This window comes from Macadamia integrifolia, unplaced genomic scaffold (genome assembly GCF_013358625.1).
Source record: "Macadamia integrifolia cultivar HAES 741 unplaced genomic scaffold, SCU_Mint_v3 scaffold262, whole genome shotgun sequence".
Lineage (NCBI taxonomy): Eukaryota > Viridiplantae > Streptophyta > Magnoliopsida > Proteales > Proteaceae > Macadamia > Macadamia integrifolia.
In genome coordinates, this window is record NW_024868838.1 from 278,678 (window position 1) to 300,817 (window position 22,140).

A 22,140-nucleotide genomic window follows, 5' to 3' on the forward strand; every position below is an offset into this window, starting at 1 on the left:
TGGGGAGCACTGCTATTGTTCGTTAAGAAGAAGGACGAAAGTATAAGGTTGTGCATTGATTACCGGGAGCTTAACAAGCTAACCATCAATAACCGATATCCTTTACGAAGGATAGATGATTCGTTTGATCAATTGCAGGGTGCCAAGGTATTCTCCAAAATTAACCTTAGATCGGGCTACCACCAACTCAAGATCAAGGATAGTGATGCCAGCAAGACGGCCTTCAAATCAAGGTATGGACATTATAAGTTCTTGGTGATGTCATTTGGGTTAACCAATGCATCGGCTGCATTTATGGATTTGATGAACCGGGTATTTCAGGATGTCTTAGACAAGTTTGTGATTGTATTCATTAATGACATCTTGGTCTACTATCAGAGTGCAGAAGAACATGTCGTGCATTTGAGGTTAGTACTGCAACGTCTGAGAGAGAAGTAACTTTATGCCAAGTTCAGCAAATGTGAGTTCTGGTTGTCACAGCTGGCATTTCTAGGCCACATTGTTTCAGATAAAGGTATAGAGGTTGACCCAAGCAAGGTGAAGGCAGTCCTAGAATGGGAGACTCCTAAGAGTGTATCAAACATACGTAGTTTTTTGGGATTGGCCGAATATTACAGGAGGTTTATTGAGAACTTCTCCCGCATTACTACCCTAATGACCCAACTCACACGGAAGGGTGTGAAATTTGAGTGGTCTGATGCTTGTGAAAATAGCTTAAGGAGCTAAGGCAAAGATTAGTATCAACTCTAGTTTTAACTATTTCGACCGGTACAAGTGCTATAGTTGTGTATAGTGATGCGTCCAAACTGAGATTGGGTTGTGTATTAATGTAGTATAGGAAGGTCATTGCGTATGCATCCCGCTAGTTGAAGGATTATGAGAAAAACTACCCCACCCATGATTTGGAGCGGGCAGCAGTGATTTTTGCACTGAAAATCTAGAGACATTACTTGTATGGTGAGAAGAGTGAGATCTACAGTGACCATAAGAGCCTCAAGTACTTCACCCAGAAAGAGCTCAACATGAGATAGAGGCATTGGTTAGAGTTGATGAAGGAATATGACTGTACTATCCACTATCACCCAGAAAAGGCCAATGTGGTAGCTGATGCACTTAGTCGGAAATCCAAATCACTGACCTTGCATCACTAACGACCAATGAGCATCTTATAGAGGAGGCTAGGAAACTAGACTTGGAGTTTTTAGTGGAAGGTGTCACCTTGTCACTATCAGCATTAATGGTACAACCTAGTCTGGTGGATAAGATCACTACAGCTCAGGGTACTGATGCAAAGCTGCAGAAGTTGATAGTAAAATGCAAGGAAGGAACCGAGAAGGACCCGGATTTCTCTGTAACTGAAGGCGGGATTCTCAAGTTCAAAGGGAGGTTACACATGCCTAGTGTGGTGATTTGAGAGACAGTTTTGAGAGAGGCACACAGCTCTCCATACTCCATTCACCCCGGCAGCACTAAAATGCATAAGGACCTTAAGGGCTCCTACTGGTGGAAGGGAATGAAGAATGATGTGGCCAAGCACATGTCTAGATGCCTCACGTGCCAGCAAGTCAAGGCTGAAAGACAAAGGCCCCATGGTTTATTGCAGTCACTACCTATTCCAGAGTGAAAATGGGAGAATATTACCATGGACTTTGTCAAGAGCCTACCCTGCACTCAGAAGGGTATGGATGCCATTTGGGTAGTTGCAGACCACGTGACCAAGGTAACTCACTTTATCCCAATCAAGGTCACATTTTCTATGGACAAGTTGGTCAAGTTATATATTGACAACATTATCTAGTTGCATGGTGTACTGATAAGCATCATTTCTAATCAAGATCCTAGATTCACTTCCAAGTTATGGACATGTGTACAGAAGGCTATGGGCACACAACTGAACTTTAGCACTACATTTCACCCATAGATTGATGGTCAGTCGGAAAGGACTATCGAGACATTGGAGGATCTACTTCGAGCGTGTGCCTTGGATGTGAGTTACAGTTGGGATGAGCACATTCCCCTTAATGAGTTCTCTTACAACAATAGTTATCAGGCCACCATCGGAATGTCTCCATTTGAAGCACAGTATGGCAGAAAGTGTCGGACTCCACTCTATAGGGATGAGGTTGGTGAGCGGCATATTCTAGGTCCAGATTTGATACAGGCTACTAGTGAGAAGGTGAATGTGATCAAAGAGAGGATTGAGGCGGCTCAGTCCAAACAGAAGAGCTATGCAAATGTCAGGAGGAAACATCTGGAATTTGGAGTTGGAGACAAGGTATTCTTGCAAATCTCCCCAGTTAAAAGGGTAATACGGTTCGACAAGAAGGGAAAGCTTAGTCTGAGGTTTATGGGATTGTACGATGTACTAGAAAGGATCAGACTGGTAGCTTACAGGATAGCTCTACCACCAGAATTGGAGGGTACACATGATATCTTCTATGTATCCATGTTGAGGAAGTACATTCCTGACCCCACTCACGTCTTAACTTACATACCCCGCGAGTTGGACGAAGATTTTGCCTACGTGGAGTATCGGGAGAAGATTGTTGACTGGAAGGACCATGTTCTCTACAATCGCACCATTTCCTTCGTCAAAGTGAAATGGATGAACCACCCTGAATCGGAAGCATCCTGGGAGCGGGAAGATAAGATGATGAAGTAGTATTCTGGATTGTTTTATTTACCAGGTATGTTCAATTTCAAGGACGAAATTCTTGTGAGGTGGGGGGAATGTTTCACCTGTGCCCTAACCCAATATAATTTGAACTGTTGTGATAGGTCTTGGACCGAAAGTGGGAAGTATAGCCGAATTTTGGCTCACGGTGGCCCATTGTCGATAGGGAAGAGATAACCCCACATGTTCGTGCATTACGTTCCAGTCCAACTAGAGGGGATTCATACCTTCCGATCCCATACGGTAAGTGACCCAACACCATACACCTAAATCCCGACGCGCATCAAAATTATCGAAATACCATGAGCACGGCCAAGGGTATCTACCCATGACAGTAAGCAGTCAAGACAGTGTTGTCTTGACCACAATAGCCAGGGTCTGAATCCGGTGGGTGTTTCCAGTGACCTGTCAGGCTACTGTCGGGGTTCTGATGCCAGTGGGTACCTCCACCCGCATTGGGGATATCCCTAGATGGTTCCCAATCCTCCCCCACATTTTCATCTTGACATGAACACCTTATGGACCAAAGTAGTTGGGTTCTCGTGTTCTGGAAGTCGGATTAACCCAATCGGACCAAATAGGGTTAAGCCAAATAGGCCCTAAGGCCTACTTAACTTATAAGTTAGAAATGAGGATTCATTTCCTTATTTCTCATTGTGTGCAAACATGGGAGAGGAGAAGGAGGAGTGAAAATAAGAAAAGAAGAAGAGGAAGAAGAAGGAAGGGAGCTTACCTTGGTGTCGGCTACCGCCTAGTTGTCGGAGTCCCTGCCAGAGGTACGTGCAACCTCTTTTACTACTCTCTCTCTTCATTTTAACCTAGGTTAAGCTAGGTATAGGATTGATCTTGGGTCATGAACCCTATCGAGCTAGGGGAATGCATATTTTATGTCCCTGGTGCAATTGCAGAGCTCAAATCGAGTGCAGTGAGCTCCGACAACAAGATTGGCCAAATGACCAACTAGGGTTTCGATCATTCGATCGACGTATCTCCCATATGGAATGGTGGAATCAGGATTTTATTAGCTCATAGTGATGCTAGGAGCATCCCCCATAAACTTCATGGAACAAATCTCGACAATCGGGCCCGAGTCGAAAAGCCCCAATTCACGAGGAAGTTATTGTACTACCACCGGAAATAAGCCACCGAAAACACTGGGCCTACTTCCGGTGGGATGCTTCCAATGAACATTCAAGCCTTAGGAGTTCTCTTCCAGCTCCACCAGAAACATCACTGATATTTTTGGTGAACAGTGTCTGTTTCTGGTGGGTGTTTTCGGTGACATTACTATCACTGATGGACTTTGTCTGTACCCTTTGGGGGTGACCCATGTGGGCCCCTCCCGATGTACCTGACACATATTGGAATTTGGTTACCCTTGTATCTAGGACAGTGACATGCACATACCCCAAGGCCAGAATTGAGTTGAACAATCGATGGCCATGCTTGAACCCTAATTCACACGAGAATAATCAAGGTGAGGGATGGATTGCTTTTATTTTGAGAATGTTTAATTATGTAGAATTTCTCACATGACTATATCTCTACATGATTTCCTAATTGCTCAAATGATGATGGTATGCTATCACATGTTACATTTTTATTAAATTGATATGAAATGTTTATGGAAATGTATGGCAGGATCCAGTGTGGCCGAGGTGGTACCAATACCGTGATTACTGTATGTCTGTTGCATTCATGCATTGATTATGTGCATTAGAGTTAGTTGTAGTCGTGGATTACACTTTGTGGCCGACGTGTTATCGGTATCGTGTATTCTAGAATTGCATTTGAAAATGGATATGCTTCGTGGCCGATGATTGGTACCGGTGTTTCGTAGTCCATACTCAATTATTATTATGCATGCTAGATTAGGTAAATGGTATCGGGTTACACTTTGTGGCCGAGGTGTTACCAGTATCATGTACCCCGGGACTGTACTTGGAGATGGACTACACTTTATGGCCGTTGTATTACCGGTATCATATAATTCATACTAACTATATCACTATAAAGGCATAAAGAATATTTGTGGTTAGGTATCACTCCCTATGCTACGAACTCTTGCCAACAGGGGTTAAGGTGTTGGATAACCCATTGTGGTATGTTCGACGTGCCTTTTCAGAATGCCACACCCGCAGTACGATTGATTGTTGTCGGAGGCGAAAACTTTTCCGGTGAGGCCGATGATTGGTACTAGTGCAGTGACAGCCAGGAGGGAGTTATCAGGTGTTTGCTGGGTGATCCATGGTCGCATACGGGGACCGACAGACTTCTAATCACGGCTAGGGTTTGTATTACTGTGTAGTCAATGGTTGTTCCAGGACCAGGGATACAGCCTAATGTGTCATAGTAGCATTTACCAGACTTAGTTGTATTAATAGGTGGATAATAAAATAAATGAATTGCATCACGAGCATCATGGACTATGTGTTTAATTTTTGCAATCATGCATCATATTTACTTATGTGAATGCTATGCTTCGATGTGTATGAACCCCACCTCTCACTGAGCGAGTCGAAAAGCTCACCCCACGTATACACCCCTTTTTAGATGATGATGCAGGTACTGTGGTGCCGATGTTGTGTGACCCAGTATCCTCTGGGTCAGAGTACAATGTGAGTGACTGGTGATACCAGAAGCGGAGGAGCACGATCAGGACTATGCTTGCGACCACTATGCTTGCGTGCACCGTGAGTTGTGCAGCGTACTTTTGATCCTTTTGATATAGATTGTGGATTATATATTTTTGAATTTATGTTTATAAGTCTTTGATAATTGTAACAGAATAACTTGGTTATGGATATTATATTATCATTAGATTTCTCCCCCTTTTTTGATGATTCTGCTACTTTTGGTTGGTTTGTGATGTGAGATTGTGAAATGTTAAGGTACTATGATTAGAGATTCTGGTAGGTTGTAAGACAGGTACGTGTCTTACTCACACCACCGATATTCTTAATGATAAGTTGGGTCTACTGAAAGTGGGGTGTGACAAGGGTAGTCGTCAAGCCTTTAAGGAAACTTGTTGGTGGGACAAAGAGATCCAAGTGGCTATCAAGACCAAACAAGATTGTTTCGAGACTTGGCAAAGGACTGAAGAAATAGAGGATAAACAAAGGTATTATGATGCCAGAAACAATATTGGAAAGGTTGTGGAGATGGCCAGAGCAAAGAAATATGAGGATCTCTATAAACCTTAATACAGAAGAAGGGGAAAAAGATATATATAAATATATATATATAAGATAGCTAAGACGAGGAAAAAAAAGTAGATATTTTGACCAGGTGAGGTGTATCAAAAGTGAGATGGAAGAGTGTAAGTAAGACATGAGGACATTGTAAGGAGATGTGATGAGAATATTTGTGGCCCTACTAAATAGAGATAGTTCGAGGAGGAATGACCTGGAAGATGGCTTTACTCAACAAGACTATACATGTCATAGATATGCTCGAAAGGTTAGTGTGATGGAAGTTAAAGTGGGCTTGAGAAAGATGAAAGCATGCAAGACTCCAGGCCTAGATGAGATTCCAATATAAGTGTGGAAAGCCTCAAGAGCATGTGGAGTGGCCTAGTTAATGAGCTTGTTTAACAAGATTATTAACACAAGGAAGATGCCAGATGATTTGAGGAGAAGCATTGTTGTCTCAGTCTTCAAAATAAAAGGGCTATTCAAAGATATAATAATTATATAGGCATAAGGTTACTATCGACTTCCAAAAACATGACTTATCAAACACCTTCAATTCCGTTTCTGTTTCTAGAAACGGAAGTTTATGTTTCTGCCATTTCTTGAAACATAAACTGCAGTAACGTTATCAAACATGCCCTTAAAATGACAATTTTACGGGGCCTCGCTAGGGACCCATTTTTCGAAGCCCCCTCAAGGCTGCCACGCCTTGAGCCTTTGGTCATTCCAAAGTTTGGAGAAGCTTCTTAGAGCCTCGAGGGGCAAAATCTCTCTCCTTATAAGGTACCCCTCTTCACCCCATTTCAAAGGACCTCCAAATCTCTCTCTCTCTCTCTCTCTCTCTCTCTCTCTCTAGTGTGCACATGTGTAGTCCCTTGAGAGTGCCTCATACCTTGAAGAAGGTCTAGAATTTGGTGAAGTCTTGCAAAAATCCAATGAGCAAAAATTCCCAACCAAGGAAACCTAAAAAGACCACTCCAAGAGGAGGAAGGTTAGCTCTAGGGGCACTCTAAACACCACCTCCATTAATAGCCCCCCCGTAGGTGTGGTGGAAGTGCCCAGATAGGAAACCCCAGTGGCAGCATCATAAAAGACAATGGCGTATAGTCTACGCCCACCATTGCGTGGCGATGAACCTCCAAAATCTCTTGCACTCAAAGATGATCAATGCTGAAAGCCTTATTAATACTGGCAAGGATTTGCTCTGTGACCATCCTTTTGCTCGACTAGGATACTTTTGACCCTGAGAAACAAGAATGTGGATCAGATTCTCATACAGTGTCATCCACACACATGAAATCCACCACTCAGCTTTTCCTTGTGTGGATCAATCCCGCAACAAAGAGTTCAAGCTAAGAGACTTGAGCCCATAGAGACACGTTGATCAGACTTAGGGTCACCATAAATGCATGTTAAACATAGAGAAGAAGAGAGAAAAGAAGCAGAAATTACCTCATCAATACTCCTGTGTGAAACAGATTACAAAGTTAGATTGATTGAATTATCCTAAAAAACTGCAGTCAGATACCATTCTGGACTACAGTTGTTTTGACTGTTATAACATTCGATCTCTTTGGTGCTCAGTGTCCATCAAACAATCCATACACCTTAAAAGAAATGAACAAAAACAAAGAAACGGGGGTGGGGAGGTTAATAACCCAGTTGAAGTTCCTTTTCCATGGAATCCCATGGGGCTAAAGGGGAAACCTCTGTTTTTTTTTTCTTTCCCCTTGCATGAGGTGTGTGCTCTCCAGAACCCTTGTGAAGATGCTGGCAGCTCAAACTTTCAAGATCATACAAGCCAAGGCCACTTTATTTAATAGAACAAATGAATCTTCAAAAATTGCATTTCAAGTTGGTAATGTCTGCAGCCTTATATGCTTGTATTTCTGCTCTCTGTTGAAGCATCTAGCACTCTCCGTAAAACCTTTGGATAGGAGGAGCTTCAATGCATCAACCCCTTCTTGCAAAGCAGTGTCAATCTAGTCAAACAGAACACACATTTAGGACTTCTTCTACTGGTTGAAAAGATACACACACATGCTCTACCAATATACCATACCAAATGGTTTTCTGCTTTCAAGTGCATAAATTATTCTCTGTTTTGTATATCTAAAAACTGCTCAAACAGCTTAAACTGTGGAATCCCTTGTTCTCAGAAATCATGGGACCACTGTAATAATTTTGGTAGGTATTCTTTTTCAAGGAATGTGGCTACTTAAGCTTGCTGAAGAATAACCAACTCTGAACCCAGATTTGTAGTATCAATGCTCAAAGAAAACAAAATTTGCAAGTTGGCATCTTTGCTTCTTGTTCCATAGTTCCCATTTTCCAGTCCCAAGAAAATGTCAGAGAATTTATGCACCTAAAATTGCGAGTCTGTTTCGGTATAATTAAGTATCAAACTTACTCGTGCACGGGCCCCTGCATTTGGCTTTTGGAGCAAAAAAGCCTTGGGATCCATTTGTCCCGGAGGTCTTCCGATACCTAAAGAGATTCACAAATATAGTTCAGCAATGAATAACGATGGAAAATAATAATAATAATAATAATAATAATAATAATAATAATAATAATAATAACAATAATAATAATAATAATAATAATAATAAAATAAACAAACAAACATGTAGCATCCAACTAACCAATTCTTAGCCGACCAAATTCCCTATTCCCACGAAAATGATAGATTACACTCTTCAGCCTGATTAATGGGAATTTCACACTGAAATTAGTCATATATATCCAAAAGTTAGAAACAAATATCTTTAGTACTGAACACAAACTAATAAGCATTAGAAATTAAAATATATTAAATTAAAACAAATGGGAATTTTACTTAAAATATGTGTTCTAGTACTAAAGATTGTGTGGAAGCCTAGAGTAGAGATAGTATACAATGTAGACTACCAACCTAGGGTCCGAAGTCAACTACCATTTTGGGTAGACTACTAATATGGCATATACAAGAAGAGAAGGATATCTATCGAGTAAATATTCAGATACAACTAAAGATATGTATGTGAATGCGGCGACTAGTGTGAGAGCCGTGGGAGGGCAAGGAAGTGAAATGCCAATTCCAATTGAGCTACATCAAGGATTAACCTTAAACCCTTATTTGTTTGTGCTTATTATAGATGATTTAACTATGAACATTCAAGATGAGGTTTAGTGGCATATGCTCTTTGCTGATGATATTGTTTTTGTGGATGAGACTAAGCCTGGGATTAACGTTAAGTTGGAGCTATAGAGATCAACCCTAGAATTATGAAGTTGTAAGATAAGTAGAATGAAGATTGAGTATATGGTGTGTAACTTTAGTCACACTCTGAGTGGACAATGAAATGGTGAAGATTAAGGAAAGAAAGGTACCGCAAAGTGATCATTGTAAGTATCGGGTCAATTATAAATAAAGGCGATATATATGATGATGTTTCTCATAAGATTAAGGTGGGATGGATGAAGTGGAGAGGTGCATCCGGTGTGTTGTGTGACCAACATATTCCTTTAAAGCTTAATATAGGACAATCGTTCAACACATAGTTGTCAAGGCGTCGCCTAGGCGACAGTCGCCTTATTGCACTGCATGCCGCCTTGCGTTTTAGCACTTATTTATGTCAAATATCATTTAAGTAATTTTCATTTACTTAAGATATTATTCATAAATAAGCAAATACCATCTATTTGAATCCAATAAAAATAGTTTAAAAATTAAATTCCAAAAGGATAAAAAGTCAACCCCCCAGTCCAAGAAGAAAAACTGGATTTTGGTTGTAGGGGCGATTTTCAACTTTTAAATGCTGAAGTTTTTCTCAAATATGAAAATTTTATAAATTCTATCATGTTAAAACATTGCTAAAAACCAAAAGTCCGGTAAAATAATTTTTTGTTTTGATATCCAAAAAATTATTTTCATTCAGGCGATTTTAACAGCATTCGCGCACTTAAAAATAAGTTTGACCGGAGCATAACTTTGTCATTACAACTCAGATTTAAGTAATCTTAGACTTGTTGGAAAGCTGGTTTTATATTATAACTGATACAAAAAGTCTCATGTAAAAATAATATCATTTGACCAGTCAAACTTATTATAGAACCAGAGCATTTCTCATAATTTTGATTTTTTATAACTTAATATGACTTAATGTTAATTTTTTATGATTTAATATGGCTAAATGTTGATTTTTAATGACTTGATGTTGCTTAATCTTGATTTTTTATGATACAAGGTATATATAGCTTACTAAATAATGTTAGAAAATAGGGAAAATAACTTGTTCGCCTCAAGGCGTGCGCCTTCTCGCCTAAGCGCTTAGACAACCCTCCACCGCCTTGGTTCGCCTTGGCACCGTGACAACTATGGTTCAACATGCTATGATGTACGGTGCAAAATGTTGGGCTGTTAAGAAGTGGCATTTAGAAATCTCCAAGTTTAACATCATCTTCCTTCTTTCATTTCCAAAATACAACCTTTTTAAAACCCAAAAGAAAAAGAAAAGAGAAACAACTCCCTGATAACTACTTTTCCAGCAATAAGTACTCCCTAATTACTTTCTTCTCCAGCAATAACTCGCTTAAAACATTTGTAAATAATACTTTTGACACTAAATAAATTAAAATACAATAAGATAAAGAAAGCTACACATAATGCTTGTCATATAGCCATAATGAAGTGACATGTGCTTGCATACGTCTATGTCTCCTCTAGTAAGTCCTAAATCCTTGAGTGACGTACTTAGCATGGATCATGTATGTGTGGCAAAACTAGGAAGGATAAAGAAAACAACCATATTAGAGAAGATTTTGGAGTTCCCCCGATTCATGATAAGCTTAGAGAAAGTTGTTTGAGGTGGTATGCATTTTTTTTTTTTGTGTGTTCCTTTACTTTTACTTTTCTTTTGTCGTCTTTGATCAGATCCATGTAGCAAACCCCATTTAGTTGGGATTAAGGCTAAGTTATTATTGTTGTAATCCACTAGTTTAGAAGGCCTTGTCCTACATGTTTCAAGACCAAATATGGCCACCAAAACCCAACCCCGAAACTTGCTGGAAAAAAGTACCTGGTTTCAATCGAGATATCTCAGTTTGAGGCTGATCGAAACCATGCCTGAAACTGAAACCAAAACCTCGAACCATGGGTTCAGATCATCCCAGTGGCCGCCCTAACATCATTAATATGATTTCAAGTCAAAAATCCATGCCAAGTGACCAAAATAATCTTGGCCATATCTTATGCTAAGAAAAAAAAATAAGACTAGAATTGGATAATGACAAAGATATACGGGGGTTGGGCACAAGATACGAGTTGAACAATACCCATTATGACTTCCATGTCCTCCTTTGGGTTGTAGACGAAGCACTCCACAGGGCAAATCCATGTCATCAAAAAACTAGAAAGTAGAACATCCAACAGTGTAAATTGGAAGATATTTTTTTTGCAAATTTAGCAACAAAAATTCAAGTGCTACAAGGATGCAATGAGGTAGTACCACCAGCACACGATTCAGTGGTAGCTTAAAATATGCTGCAAGTGGTCCAGTCTGCAGCCAATCACCATAGGTAGAATATTAACATGATATTCACTCCCTTCTGAATTCTATATTTCTATTATCTTAAAGCATAATCAGATTATCAGAAGACATTTATAACAGATATAAATTGCTCTCTCGTTGAGTATAGAATGCAAGTAAAAGTTGTGGAAGAGAGTACCGACCTCTATGTCCTTTTTATGTGCATCTTGAGAGTATCTAAACTTTAAACAAGATTACCTATCTAGTCTATACCATTCAAACCATTGAGTGATAACATGGCAGGTGACTAGACATTGACATATGAACTCAGGAAAGCTGCTCCCATATGCATTTATAATGCAAGAGAAGCCTTCAAGTATATTTTCCTGCTTACCATCATTTGGATTGGGAAGTGAAGGAATGTGCAATGCTTTATACATTCTCTGACAAAAGAGTGTGGACAGTCACAAAAGGGCTTTAAAAGGATTCTTTTTCAGTGAACTCCTTGCACCAATCCATCGTTTCAAGAGGAGAAACAATATCCACTGTTCAGAATATTTGATTTAAACTAATTTCCCCAAGGGAAAAGCATTTGTATAGGTGGTCGCTCTAGACAAGATCCTTCCCATTGATAAGTTTCAAGATAGAGGAAGTGTCAAGCCAAAATGAATTAATGAATTATTAATGAAGAAGCTGTGGAGACAGTAATGACACTCGCTCTTTGATCATCTTATAGTTATGCACATTTGGCCAATTCTGTTGGATGTTTCAAAGTCAGTTGAGTGCCCGTAAACACCATCAGGGATAGGTACCTTCGAAGGAAAAAGGGAGAAATTATATGGGAGATGACACCTTTCACTATATCCTGGTCAGTATGAAAGAAACTTATGATTTTTTAAGGTAGAAAGGTCCAGAAATGTACGGGAAAATTTTAATATGCTCACAGGTGACAGGACACTAGAATCTCAGTAATTATGTTTTTCCGTAAATTCCTTGTGCATGTGTTTAGAGCTCACACATTCTTGTGGCAATTATATGTTCTGTCTTCCAATAAATATACCGCTACAAACATCAGAAAAGCATCTCTACCAGAAAAAAAATAAATAAGAAAAATAAATACAAAAAAAAAAAAAAATCTAAGGCACCAGATTCTGCAAATTCAGAAATATCTGGAGTTTACTATTTCTGCTATCACTTAAGAGTATAAAATGTTCCATGTGAAGCCATGGAACTATCATAAACCTTGAAGATAAAAGATATGCAATATGAATCCTGTAGAATATACAGCTCCAGCCAACTATTTCAACATCTATTGCCATCAATAGCACAGTTGATGGTTTTATCAAAACTTCAGTTATTGAACCATAAATTTTATTTTCTTCTCCATACAACAATAAACAGATTATGAAATCAATGAATACCAGCTATTCATCAGTTAGATAGTCACAAAACCCACTTTCTCACATATCGAATAATTTCTCTTCCTTTATACTTCAATACTGATGCTGATGTTGGACCATAGACAAAAAAATTTCTTCTTGTTGTAAAACGGGTACATGGGTAAAATTGTCTTTTACAGGTATTTAGTCTTGCATTTTATAAATAGAGCTGGACTGTGTCCATTAGACACAAGTCGTTATTCCATTCAACATGGTATCAGAGCAGAGATACAAACCCTCCTCTCCCTCTTTCTTGACCTTGAGATCAGCGCCTCGGCGGTGCTTCTCTAAACTACCTAGAGCTTCTTTGCCCCTTCTCTTCTCCTTTGTCTCTCAGATCTCCTTTCCTAATGATCTAAGAGACTCAGCCCCTTTTTACGGTTTTACCTATATCGCTTTCAGGGTTTTCATCCTAATTGATTTTTTTGATGTCAGGGTTTTGTTTCCCTATTCTGTTGCGTCGATTTGTGTTAATGACACCTTCCTCTGGGGCTGTTCACATGCTGTGTGGCTTTTGCTAGCCACTTTTCCATCTCATGATACCTACCTAGAGAAAATCGATTAATCAAGGTTTCGTACCCTTATCGATTTTTGGGCAATTTTTTGGTTTTTCAGTGTTTTTCCCCTGGGTGAATAGCTATTGGCTGAACTTACTGATGATTTTCCTATGCAATTAAGGTGTGATAATCAGGCTACTCTTCATACTGCTTCGAGTCTTGTGTTTCATAAAAGAACGGAACACATCGAAGTAGATTGTCACTTTGTTTGAGAGAAGCTACAATAGTGACTTATTTCTACCAGTCATGTCATACAAGAAAGCTTGCTGATTTGTTTACAAAGTCTTTGGCGAGTGCTCGAGTGGATTATATTTATAACAAGCTGGCCATGATTAATATCTATGCTCCAACTTGATGGGGAGTGTAAATCGAGACCTACTAGTATCGGTATTAGCGCTAGGGGTGGTTCTGTCTTCTTTTTAATTTTCTGGACTGTTATTCCAGTTCTGCCCTTGTAACCATTAGGTTATTATCTATATGAGTGGGGTGGGAGTTACAATACACAAGTTGTAACTCCCAACTGGTTACACATCTATTGCCTCTCTCTCTTTCTCCTTCTTCTCTTTTTCTTTCTTCTAATGTTTACACTTGTCAACTTTATACAGCCACAGATTGCTCGTGGCTATATTATTCTTGACTCTGCTGCGAAGATATGGAAGTCAGAAAATGACACTTATTCCCAGGTTGGGAATGATGCTCAAGTATTCAAACTTCACAAGAAGGTTCATGAGTTGAAGCAAAAGGAGCTCACTCTGTCATAGTACCATTCTGAGTTGCAAACTCTATGGCAGGAGTTGGATTTTTATAAGGAGTTTGTTCCCTCCACTCCTATTGATGTTACTAACTTCAAGAAACGGAAAGACAAAATCAAAGTCTATGATTTCCTGGCATGGCTGAATGTGGAATACAGTCAACTGCGGGCTCATGTTTTGAGTCATGCTCCCTTTCCTACTTTTGAGCAAGCCTACTCTATGATACAAATTAAGGACAGCCTCTGTACTACAATGCTCCCACAACCTATTACCACTCCCACAAAGATATTAGCCCTTGTCTCTGGCGCTCAGTCCTATAGTGCAGCCCATAGTCTGGTAGCACTTCTACCAAAGCACCAGTAAAGTGCGACTACTACGGTAAGGAGCATCATACCAAGAAGCACTGTTGGAAGTCCCATCGCTACCCCGCTGATACATCAAGAAAAAGGTCGTGATAATTTTGGTCAACACAACAATACTGAGGCCTTTGATTCTGCACCAAGCACCCCCAGCAACTTCTCTATCATCATATGAGCTTCTGGCTTTGGGTGTCTTCTGACTAGGTTGGAGCCTACCACATCTGCATCTACGAGTTCTGCTCACTCCACTTCTTCCAATTCAAGTACCTATTTTTGTGGTCATATTACATCTATTCAGTCGTCCCCATGGATTATCGACTCAGGGGCTTCTAAATCACAAGATAGGTTCTTCTACCCTTTTCTCTCAAAATACTTCCTGCTCTTGTAATGGTAAGGCTCAATTGGCTACCAAGACTCATTCCACCATTCCTGGAAAGGGCTCTATTCACTATAATCCTACTTTATCTCTTTTAATTGATTATCATGTTCCATCTTTTCCTACTAATTTATTGTCCATTAGTAGTCTCACTTCCAATATTAATTGCAAAGTCACATTTTTTCTTCTCATTGTATTTTTCAGGATCTGATGACAGAGTCAACGATTGGCTCTGGTAGGGTGCATAGTGGTCTGTATCTGCTTAATGATGACTCGTTTTCGGTCTCTGGTCAGGCTCTTCAGACATATTCTTCGTCCCCTCCCATCTCTAAGTTACTACAGTGGCACCTTCGTTTGGGTCGTCCTCCTTTGGAGACTTTATCTAGGCTTTTTCCTTCTTTCAAGCATTGCATTTCAATTCAGATTTTTTTTAATTTTTTGAGGCATGTGTTTTGGCCAAACAAACTTAAATAACTTATTATGTTTTTGGTAATAAAAGCGTCATTCCTTTTTCATTAATACATTATGATATTTGGAGTCCATCCCGTTATATGTCTGTAAATGGCTTTCGGTGGTTTGTTACTTTTATCGACTGCAATTCTCAGACCATAGGTCTATATGATGTGCACCAAGGGAGAGGTTTTTCATTGTTTTCAGCACTTCCATGGTACGGTGTGCCATACCCTGGTTCAATCTAACTTTTACTTCTATTGTCCAGGGAAAGAATTGGAAGTGAGAAATACTTTAGTGGAATGGTTGGCAGTATTGGAGTGTCTAGAAGGCAAGGATGATCCAGCCTGTCAATGTTCATCATGCCAGCACCATTGGAAATCATTCCAAGAAATGTGGGCAAGAAGGTAAGATCATAGTTAGTTTGTCTGTAGAACTTAGGCAGTGGGGTAGACCAGCCTTACTGAGATGGACAGCAGCCACCGGCAGGTCCCAACCGGTAGGCTGGTGGTGCCAACCTGGGCATTTGCCACTTGGCTACTGTGGAGCCCACATCCCTACAGCTCAACTCACCCTTTACCCCATGCATAGGAGTCTTTTTACTGACTGTATACCATATTTCAGATCAGCCAACAGTGGGGCCCACATGGAGATAAAAGAGTTTAAAGTAGTAAATTAATTTTAGGGTTCCAGCCAAACAGACCCTAAGGTCCATTTGGCTGGACTATAAATACCAAATGGTAGCACTGTTCATCCATTTTACAACTATTGTTACTGCTGAGCAGCAACCAGAAGACGAAGGCAAAGAGAACAAGAAGAGAGAAGGAAAAGAGGGAAAAAGAGGAATTAGTAGCTGAGCTACTAAACCTTAGGAGACTACTGGACAATCCTACACCTAGGTAAGTGATGCTGCCTTCTCATTTAGTATATTCAGTTAGTCTAATTATGGTAGCATGCTTGGGTTAGGAAATTCATGCAATTATGGGCTGGAAGTGAGTCCCTATGTGTTGATTCAGTTCCCTGTAACTGAATCTAATTTTAGAATGGGTTTAGGGATCCAATTTGATTCTAAACCATCCCTGAGAACCCTAGGTCATAGGGCTTTTACTATACAAGTGAAATTCTCTGTAATTGGAGATGGGATGGGACTGTACATGCAAGGAATTCTGCCATAGGACAAGCAGAAATGACTCATTTGATTTGGGAAATTGTGAATAAATTACATAGTTTCTTCCCTGTAGCCAACTTTTAAGCTTAATTGGAGCTGGGATTAGACTCATACTATTTTTTTTTTTCCTGTTAATCCAGCCCCAATTGGGTGGTAATATTGAATGAAAGAGCTCAGTCCCTTCAGTTTAGCAAATCTTAATTTTAATTCCCAGAATTTTTATTGGGATTGTGTGAGCTAAGCTAGGGTTCAAATAATTAAGCTCTGGAATGAAGCAATAGTGAACCCTAGAGACACACCGGACTCTCTTTATGTTGTATGACGCACTGGCCTATGGTTTTGGGCTCAATTAAGACCAACAGAGTTCAGCAAGCAGAACTGGCAGAATACAAAATTTTGCAGGCATGCACCTGCAGGTGCTAAAGGCCGGCCGGTGGATGTACTACCAACCTGCCGGTGGAACTCCTGCACCCCTATGTGACTTCTACCTTTGCTGTGGGTACCTACCCATATGTGGGGTCTGGTTACACATATTACATGATGTTAGCCCTATTGGGAAAGAGTATCCCGATGGGGGGAAACTGTGTGATCAAACCCAACCAAGAAAAGGGATCCTAGGATATGAAATTAATAATTAGCAGATCTAGGACTGTTATGTTTAACGGATTAATATGAGTGCATGCATTACGTATCTAGAAACCTAAATCATCGGTGAGGATAAGGAGTTTGATTTTGGGGGGTTTATCGCACTTGTGATTCTAGTGATGATGTGAGCAGGTGTTGATCCTTAATTTACGGAGTGTTTACCATTTCTTTTCCTTTTATGCCTGTTACCCATGCATTGCATTGTATGTGTTACTGATATTATTGACCTGTGTGATTTTAATACCATAGAACTGGATACTGTGATGCTGTGAAGGTAAGACAAGTAAGACAGGACATATAAAGGCCGAAGGTTGAATTCCGGCACCGTGTGCCCGATGTTTGAAATTGATTGGTTTGATGGATAATGAATTAAAATACATCATATGGAAGTTTTGTGGCTTAGGATTCTTCACATCCTGAGTACTACAACCCCTTGTCAGTGAGGAGTGAGGTACTGACTAATCCCATTATGTCGTTGTCTGATCGGCAATACACTTCCGGGATACGACGGACTGTATATAGTGACAGATTGAGGTGCCGTACGATGTACTATACATGTGACTGTCGGGGTTATTAACTTAGGGTTGGCCAGGGGACCAAAGTTCTTTTCGGTAATGGCCGACTCCTGCCTGCAACTAACTTGTATCTCTAGAGCTCGACACCACCTACACTGCATAGCACTAGAACCACTATTATGGACCTAGTAATGGAATAGGAAGCAATGTAGTCAGATGAATCCATGAGCATCATATAAGGTGTGGAGTATGTACTGCATCATTTGTATTGTGTTTGTTTGCCTTCCCCCACCCCTCACTGAGCATATGGAGCTCACCCCATTCATTTACATTTTCATTAGATGGAGAAGTTATTGAATTATCAGGTACTAGTGTTGATCCTTTGGGAGTTACATTGGACACTTTGGCAATTATTCCTAATACCGAGGCAAATCATGGACCGGACTATGGGTGTGATGAATGTGTCTTTGAAGGATGGAGTTACTGAGCGTCTTGAGATTTCTTTTGTGTTTATGTTTATGTAAAAATCACGCTGCTATATAATACTTTGATGAATGATGAATATGTATAATCTTTTGGAGATGGATTGTGAATCACCTTTTTGAGATGTAATACATGATCCTTACCATGTAGTCGACACTCAACTTATATACTGAATTTGCTGTGTACATGATTTTGGTTATCTTATGGAATTGTGGTTACCAGTCCCCAGCTTTGTGATCCTGGAGAGTCAGGTTGACTAGATACGGTAAGGTGTCCAAAGCCGCATACCTTAGCTAAATAAGGCAGGGTGACATAGTGCAGACCTAATTCAATGCTACTATTAAGGTTCTTCGAAATGACAATGGTTGTGAATACTTCAAAGGCTCTTTTCAGGCTTATCTTTCTGCTTATAGGATGGTCTATCAGACTAGTTGTGTCAATACTCTGGCTCAAAATGGTGTTGTTGAATGGAAATGGTAAAGCTTTGTGCTTGCAGATACAATAGACATTTTCACCCCATGTCAAAACACTAAACCTACCATTAAATCCCGAGTTCAAAAAATAATTGATAGGTGTAATTTCTTTATAGCAAATAGAGTACCTCAAAAAAGTTAAGAGGCTCAAAACAACAGTGGAGAGGCATTTGATCATTAAACAACAGAAAGTGGGATAAGAAAACAGAGACTGGGGGGACTCCACTTCTACTTCTTGACTCGATCTATGAGAGGAAAATCACTTCACCATTTAGCCCACCAAGAGAGTCATATACTAAACCAAACCTATCAGGGTTTTCTCACCTCCCTCATCCAAAGGCATCATAACATATGTATCAATGATTCCATATAAGGAGAGGAAATTAAACCAATCCCCATAGGCATGGCATAGGCGGAGAATTTGAAGCAGGAGCAGGCAGAGGCAATTGCAAAGCTCAGGGGTGGAGGTGGAGGCCGAGCGAGTTGCAGAGCAGAGGTTGAGGCCATGGTTGGGGAGTAGGAGAGATGACAAAGACGAGAGAGTTGGGAAGGGTTTTTCTCTTTTCAATTGTGTTGTGGGACACAGACACTTTATTTTGTTTCTTTCTGAAAAAATTGTATTCCAAAATTCTGGTTCATTACAAAACAACAAAAAAAAAAAAAATTTGATGCCACCAAACATGTTTATGTTCTAATATTGTTCCTAAAGAACCAAGAAAACACAGAAATACTCCAAAAGAATGTTACCAAACAGACCCTAAGAGGCTTAACTAGACAAGGCATTGTCCGAATTGCTCATGTATCAAATTTTCAAGCCAAATTCAATCATTTATCCTTCCATGCATTTGCTTTCTCCCTTGCATTTTCATATGTCCATTTGTTTTAAAATATTTTTCAAAATATTCTTTTGTGTGGTAGATTTTTAGGGCTTTATTTTTCCACATGGAAGATATCTGGGGTCAACAATAAATAAAGAATGTGACATAGAGGAGGATGTTTCACAGAGAATTAAAGTGGGATGGATGAAGTGGAGAGGTGTATCCGGAGTGTTGTGATCGACATATCCTTTTAAAGCTTAAGTGAAAATTCTATAGAACTGTTGTGCGACTAGCTATGATGAATGGAGCAGAATGTTGTGTAGTTAAGAAGTGTCATATAAAAAAGCTATATGTAGCTGAGATGAGGATGTTAAGATGGATGTACGGCAAAACTAGGAAGGACAAAATAAGGAATGAACATATTAGAGCTGATTTGGGAGTTGCAGCGATCACCAACAAGCTCCGTGAATGTTGTCTAACATGGTATAGCCATGTTCAAAAGAGGCTTAAGGATGCCCCAATAAGGAGGAGAGATCTGATTCAGATCTAAGGAGCTATAAGAGCTAGGGACAAGCCTAAAATGACCATAGATGAAGTGGTGAGGAATGACATGCATAGTCTCGGTCTTCTAGTATAACCTTGGATAGAGCCTATTGGAGGGCAAGGATCCATGTAGCCGACCCCATGTAGCTAAGATTCTCTTAACTAGTTGATTGTGCTCCTTTCCTCCTACTCTCATCTTTTTACTCTAACCCTTCATCTCTCTTCTTTCATCTTGACATCTCCGTTGTTTGGACCTTTTTTTTTTTTTCCATATCATGTATTGATTGGATTAATGTAGCTGATCCCATTAAGTTGGGATTAAGGCTGAGATTTTTTTGTATTTTTCCACATGGAAAATTCTTTCTCAACTAAAATTTGACATGCGAACAAGGATCCTGCACCCTACCTACCAACAAGATTTGGGCAATCACCTGATTTCCCACATAGCAGGTAATAGGGCTATTCAGGAAAGGCTTCCAATTTAGGTGTGGAGGAAACCAAAGCCCAACCAAAAGTTAAAAAATATCATAAAGAACAAAGTTAAACTACCAACCTTAAGAAAAATAGTCATTCTCATGTCTCAACAACTGACAAGTGAAAAATACAAAACCAAAGGAGATTGGCTAAAGAAACCCCAAGAAGAAAAGCCACTGCTGCAAAGAATTTTGAGCGAACAAAGGATGCTTGATTGAAAGGAGATGGCAAAGAAAAGATGCTGATGTGCAAACACCAGACAAGAGGAAAGCAGAAACCCACTAAATCATCTGTTAGTGGTTTCAAAAGATTACGGAACCTAGTTCCCTGTTGGCATGGTTCCACATCAAGGGAATTCAAAACCATAATCAACTGAACTAATGATTAGATCAGGTGCTTCAATTTGGTCAAGATAAATAAAAATAAAAATTAATAAAATAAAATAAAAATAAATATAACATATTTCTATCTCATCCCAGGCATAAAATAAAGTCAATGTATAGGACATGGCTATTCCACCTTTCTAGAGATGAATTTGGAGATGTTAATAGGAAATAACTCAACCTTGGAAGAACTAAAATCTAAGAAAACAAAAAAAAACAGCCAGTTTGAAAAAAATAATTTATATATAGGTTTTTCTTTCATTTGTTTATTTTTGAGAGAAAGCAAGATTATCTTTAAAAGGTTGGCCAATTTGCCCTTCAAATAATATGAAAATGTTAAAAAAATCTGAAGAATGCACAATATATGTACGAGCAGCCCCTACACCTGAAACAAAGACCACAAGGAGCACAACCGAAGGTTCCTCATCGTTTACAAGGAGACAACCGAAGGTGATTCACTTACAGGTAGTCCAAAAATCTCAACAACACATTATGTGAACCCATTACTTTGTGCATAACCAGAATTTCAATCATTGCCATCTATCTATTTTAGAAGAAACAGATCACATGTATAACAACAGTGGCAAAGATGCTTTTTTTTCTTTTCTTAATTTTTTGGGTGACCAAGCAAGCAAGGTGTTTTTAGAAAAAGACAGTGAAAATATAAATATTGTGAAGTAAACCCAAAAAAAAATTATTTGAAGTACATACGGATTCCCCACTCAAATTCATATATGTCTGCGGCTTCGCAAGGAGAACCGGCACATCGCCAACGAAACCTGAAGAAAGAAACAACATAACCATTCAAAGCAAATGAGGAATCAATTTTTCAAACTAAGGAGTGGAAACCAACCCCACAAAAAAATGAATGTATAAATAAATCAAACATACCTTGACCAAAGAGGGCTTTGCACTGAACCTTATCCATCGTAATACCTTGTGATTCGGCGAACGCATCGATCAGCTCAAATCCTACCTGTTTTCAGAAGCACAGAGAGAGAGAGAGAGAGAGAGAGAGAGAGAGAGAGAGAGAGAGGGGTTAGAGAATAATGGAATCCTGAATAGTGAAATTGGGGATTCTCAGAGAATCAGGCAGACCGACATACATTGTGCCTTGTTCCTTGGTATTTCTCACCAGGGTTGCCTAGGCCGATAAACAGCCATGGTCGAGGAGAAGCAGTGCAAAACCAACGCCTTGAAAACCTTCCAAGCATCTTCTTCAGTGCTTCTCTGATGGTCTCATACTCTCACCTCATCCCAACTCTCTCTCCTCTCAAAAACAGTACCGTTTGAACTTTGAACCATTGAACGGGCGACAACCATAAAACAC

General features: G+C 39.6%; 1 protein-coding gene across 2 annotated transcripts; it reads right to left on the reverse strand.

The window, feature by feature from the left end:
• Window positions 1-7,303: 7,303 nt before the first annotated feature.
• On the reverse strand, window positions 7,304-22,140 carry LOC122066873 (peptidyl-tRNA hydrolase, mitochondrial). 2 transcript variants are annotated; one of them, XM_042630697.1, is made up of 8 exons: window positions 21,917-22,140; window positions 21,702-21,786; window positions 21,522-21,589; window positions 11,355-11,405; window positions 11,182-11,255; window positions 8,511-8,590; window positions 8,276-8,352; window positions 7,304-7,847 (listed from the first exon to the last, which is right to left on the reverse strand). In XM_042630697.1, the coding sequence occupies exons 1-8, from the start codon at window positions 22,022-22,024 to the stop codon at window positions 7,716-7,718; spliced, it is 675 nt and encodes a 224-aa protein (XP_042486631.1). In that variant the 5' UTR covers window positions 22,025-22,140; the 3' UTR covers window positions 7,304-7,715. The 2 variants fall into 2 exon arrangements, with proteins under 2 accessions (XP_042486631.1, XP_042486632.1); XM_042630698.1 differs by having other exon boundaries at window positions 8,511-8,569; window positions 21,917-22,138.

Excerpts from the sequence above, each read along its gene's own strand:
- LOC122066873 (XM_042630697.1), bottom strand. The coding sequence starts at position 22,024 with ATGCTTGGAAGGTTTTCAAGGCGTTGGTTTTGCACTGCTTCTCCTCGA. Across the intron at positions 21,787-21,916 it reads ACCAAGGAACAAGGCACAAT|GTAGGATTTGAGCTGATCGA; the intron begins GTATGTCGGTCT and ends TTCTGAAAACAG. Across the intron at positions 11,406-21,521 it reads TGAATTTGAGTGGGGAATCC|ACTGGACCACTTGCAGCATA; the intron begins GTATGTACTTCA and ends GATTGGCTGCAG.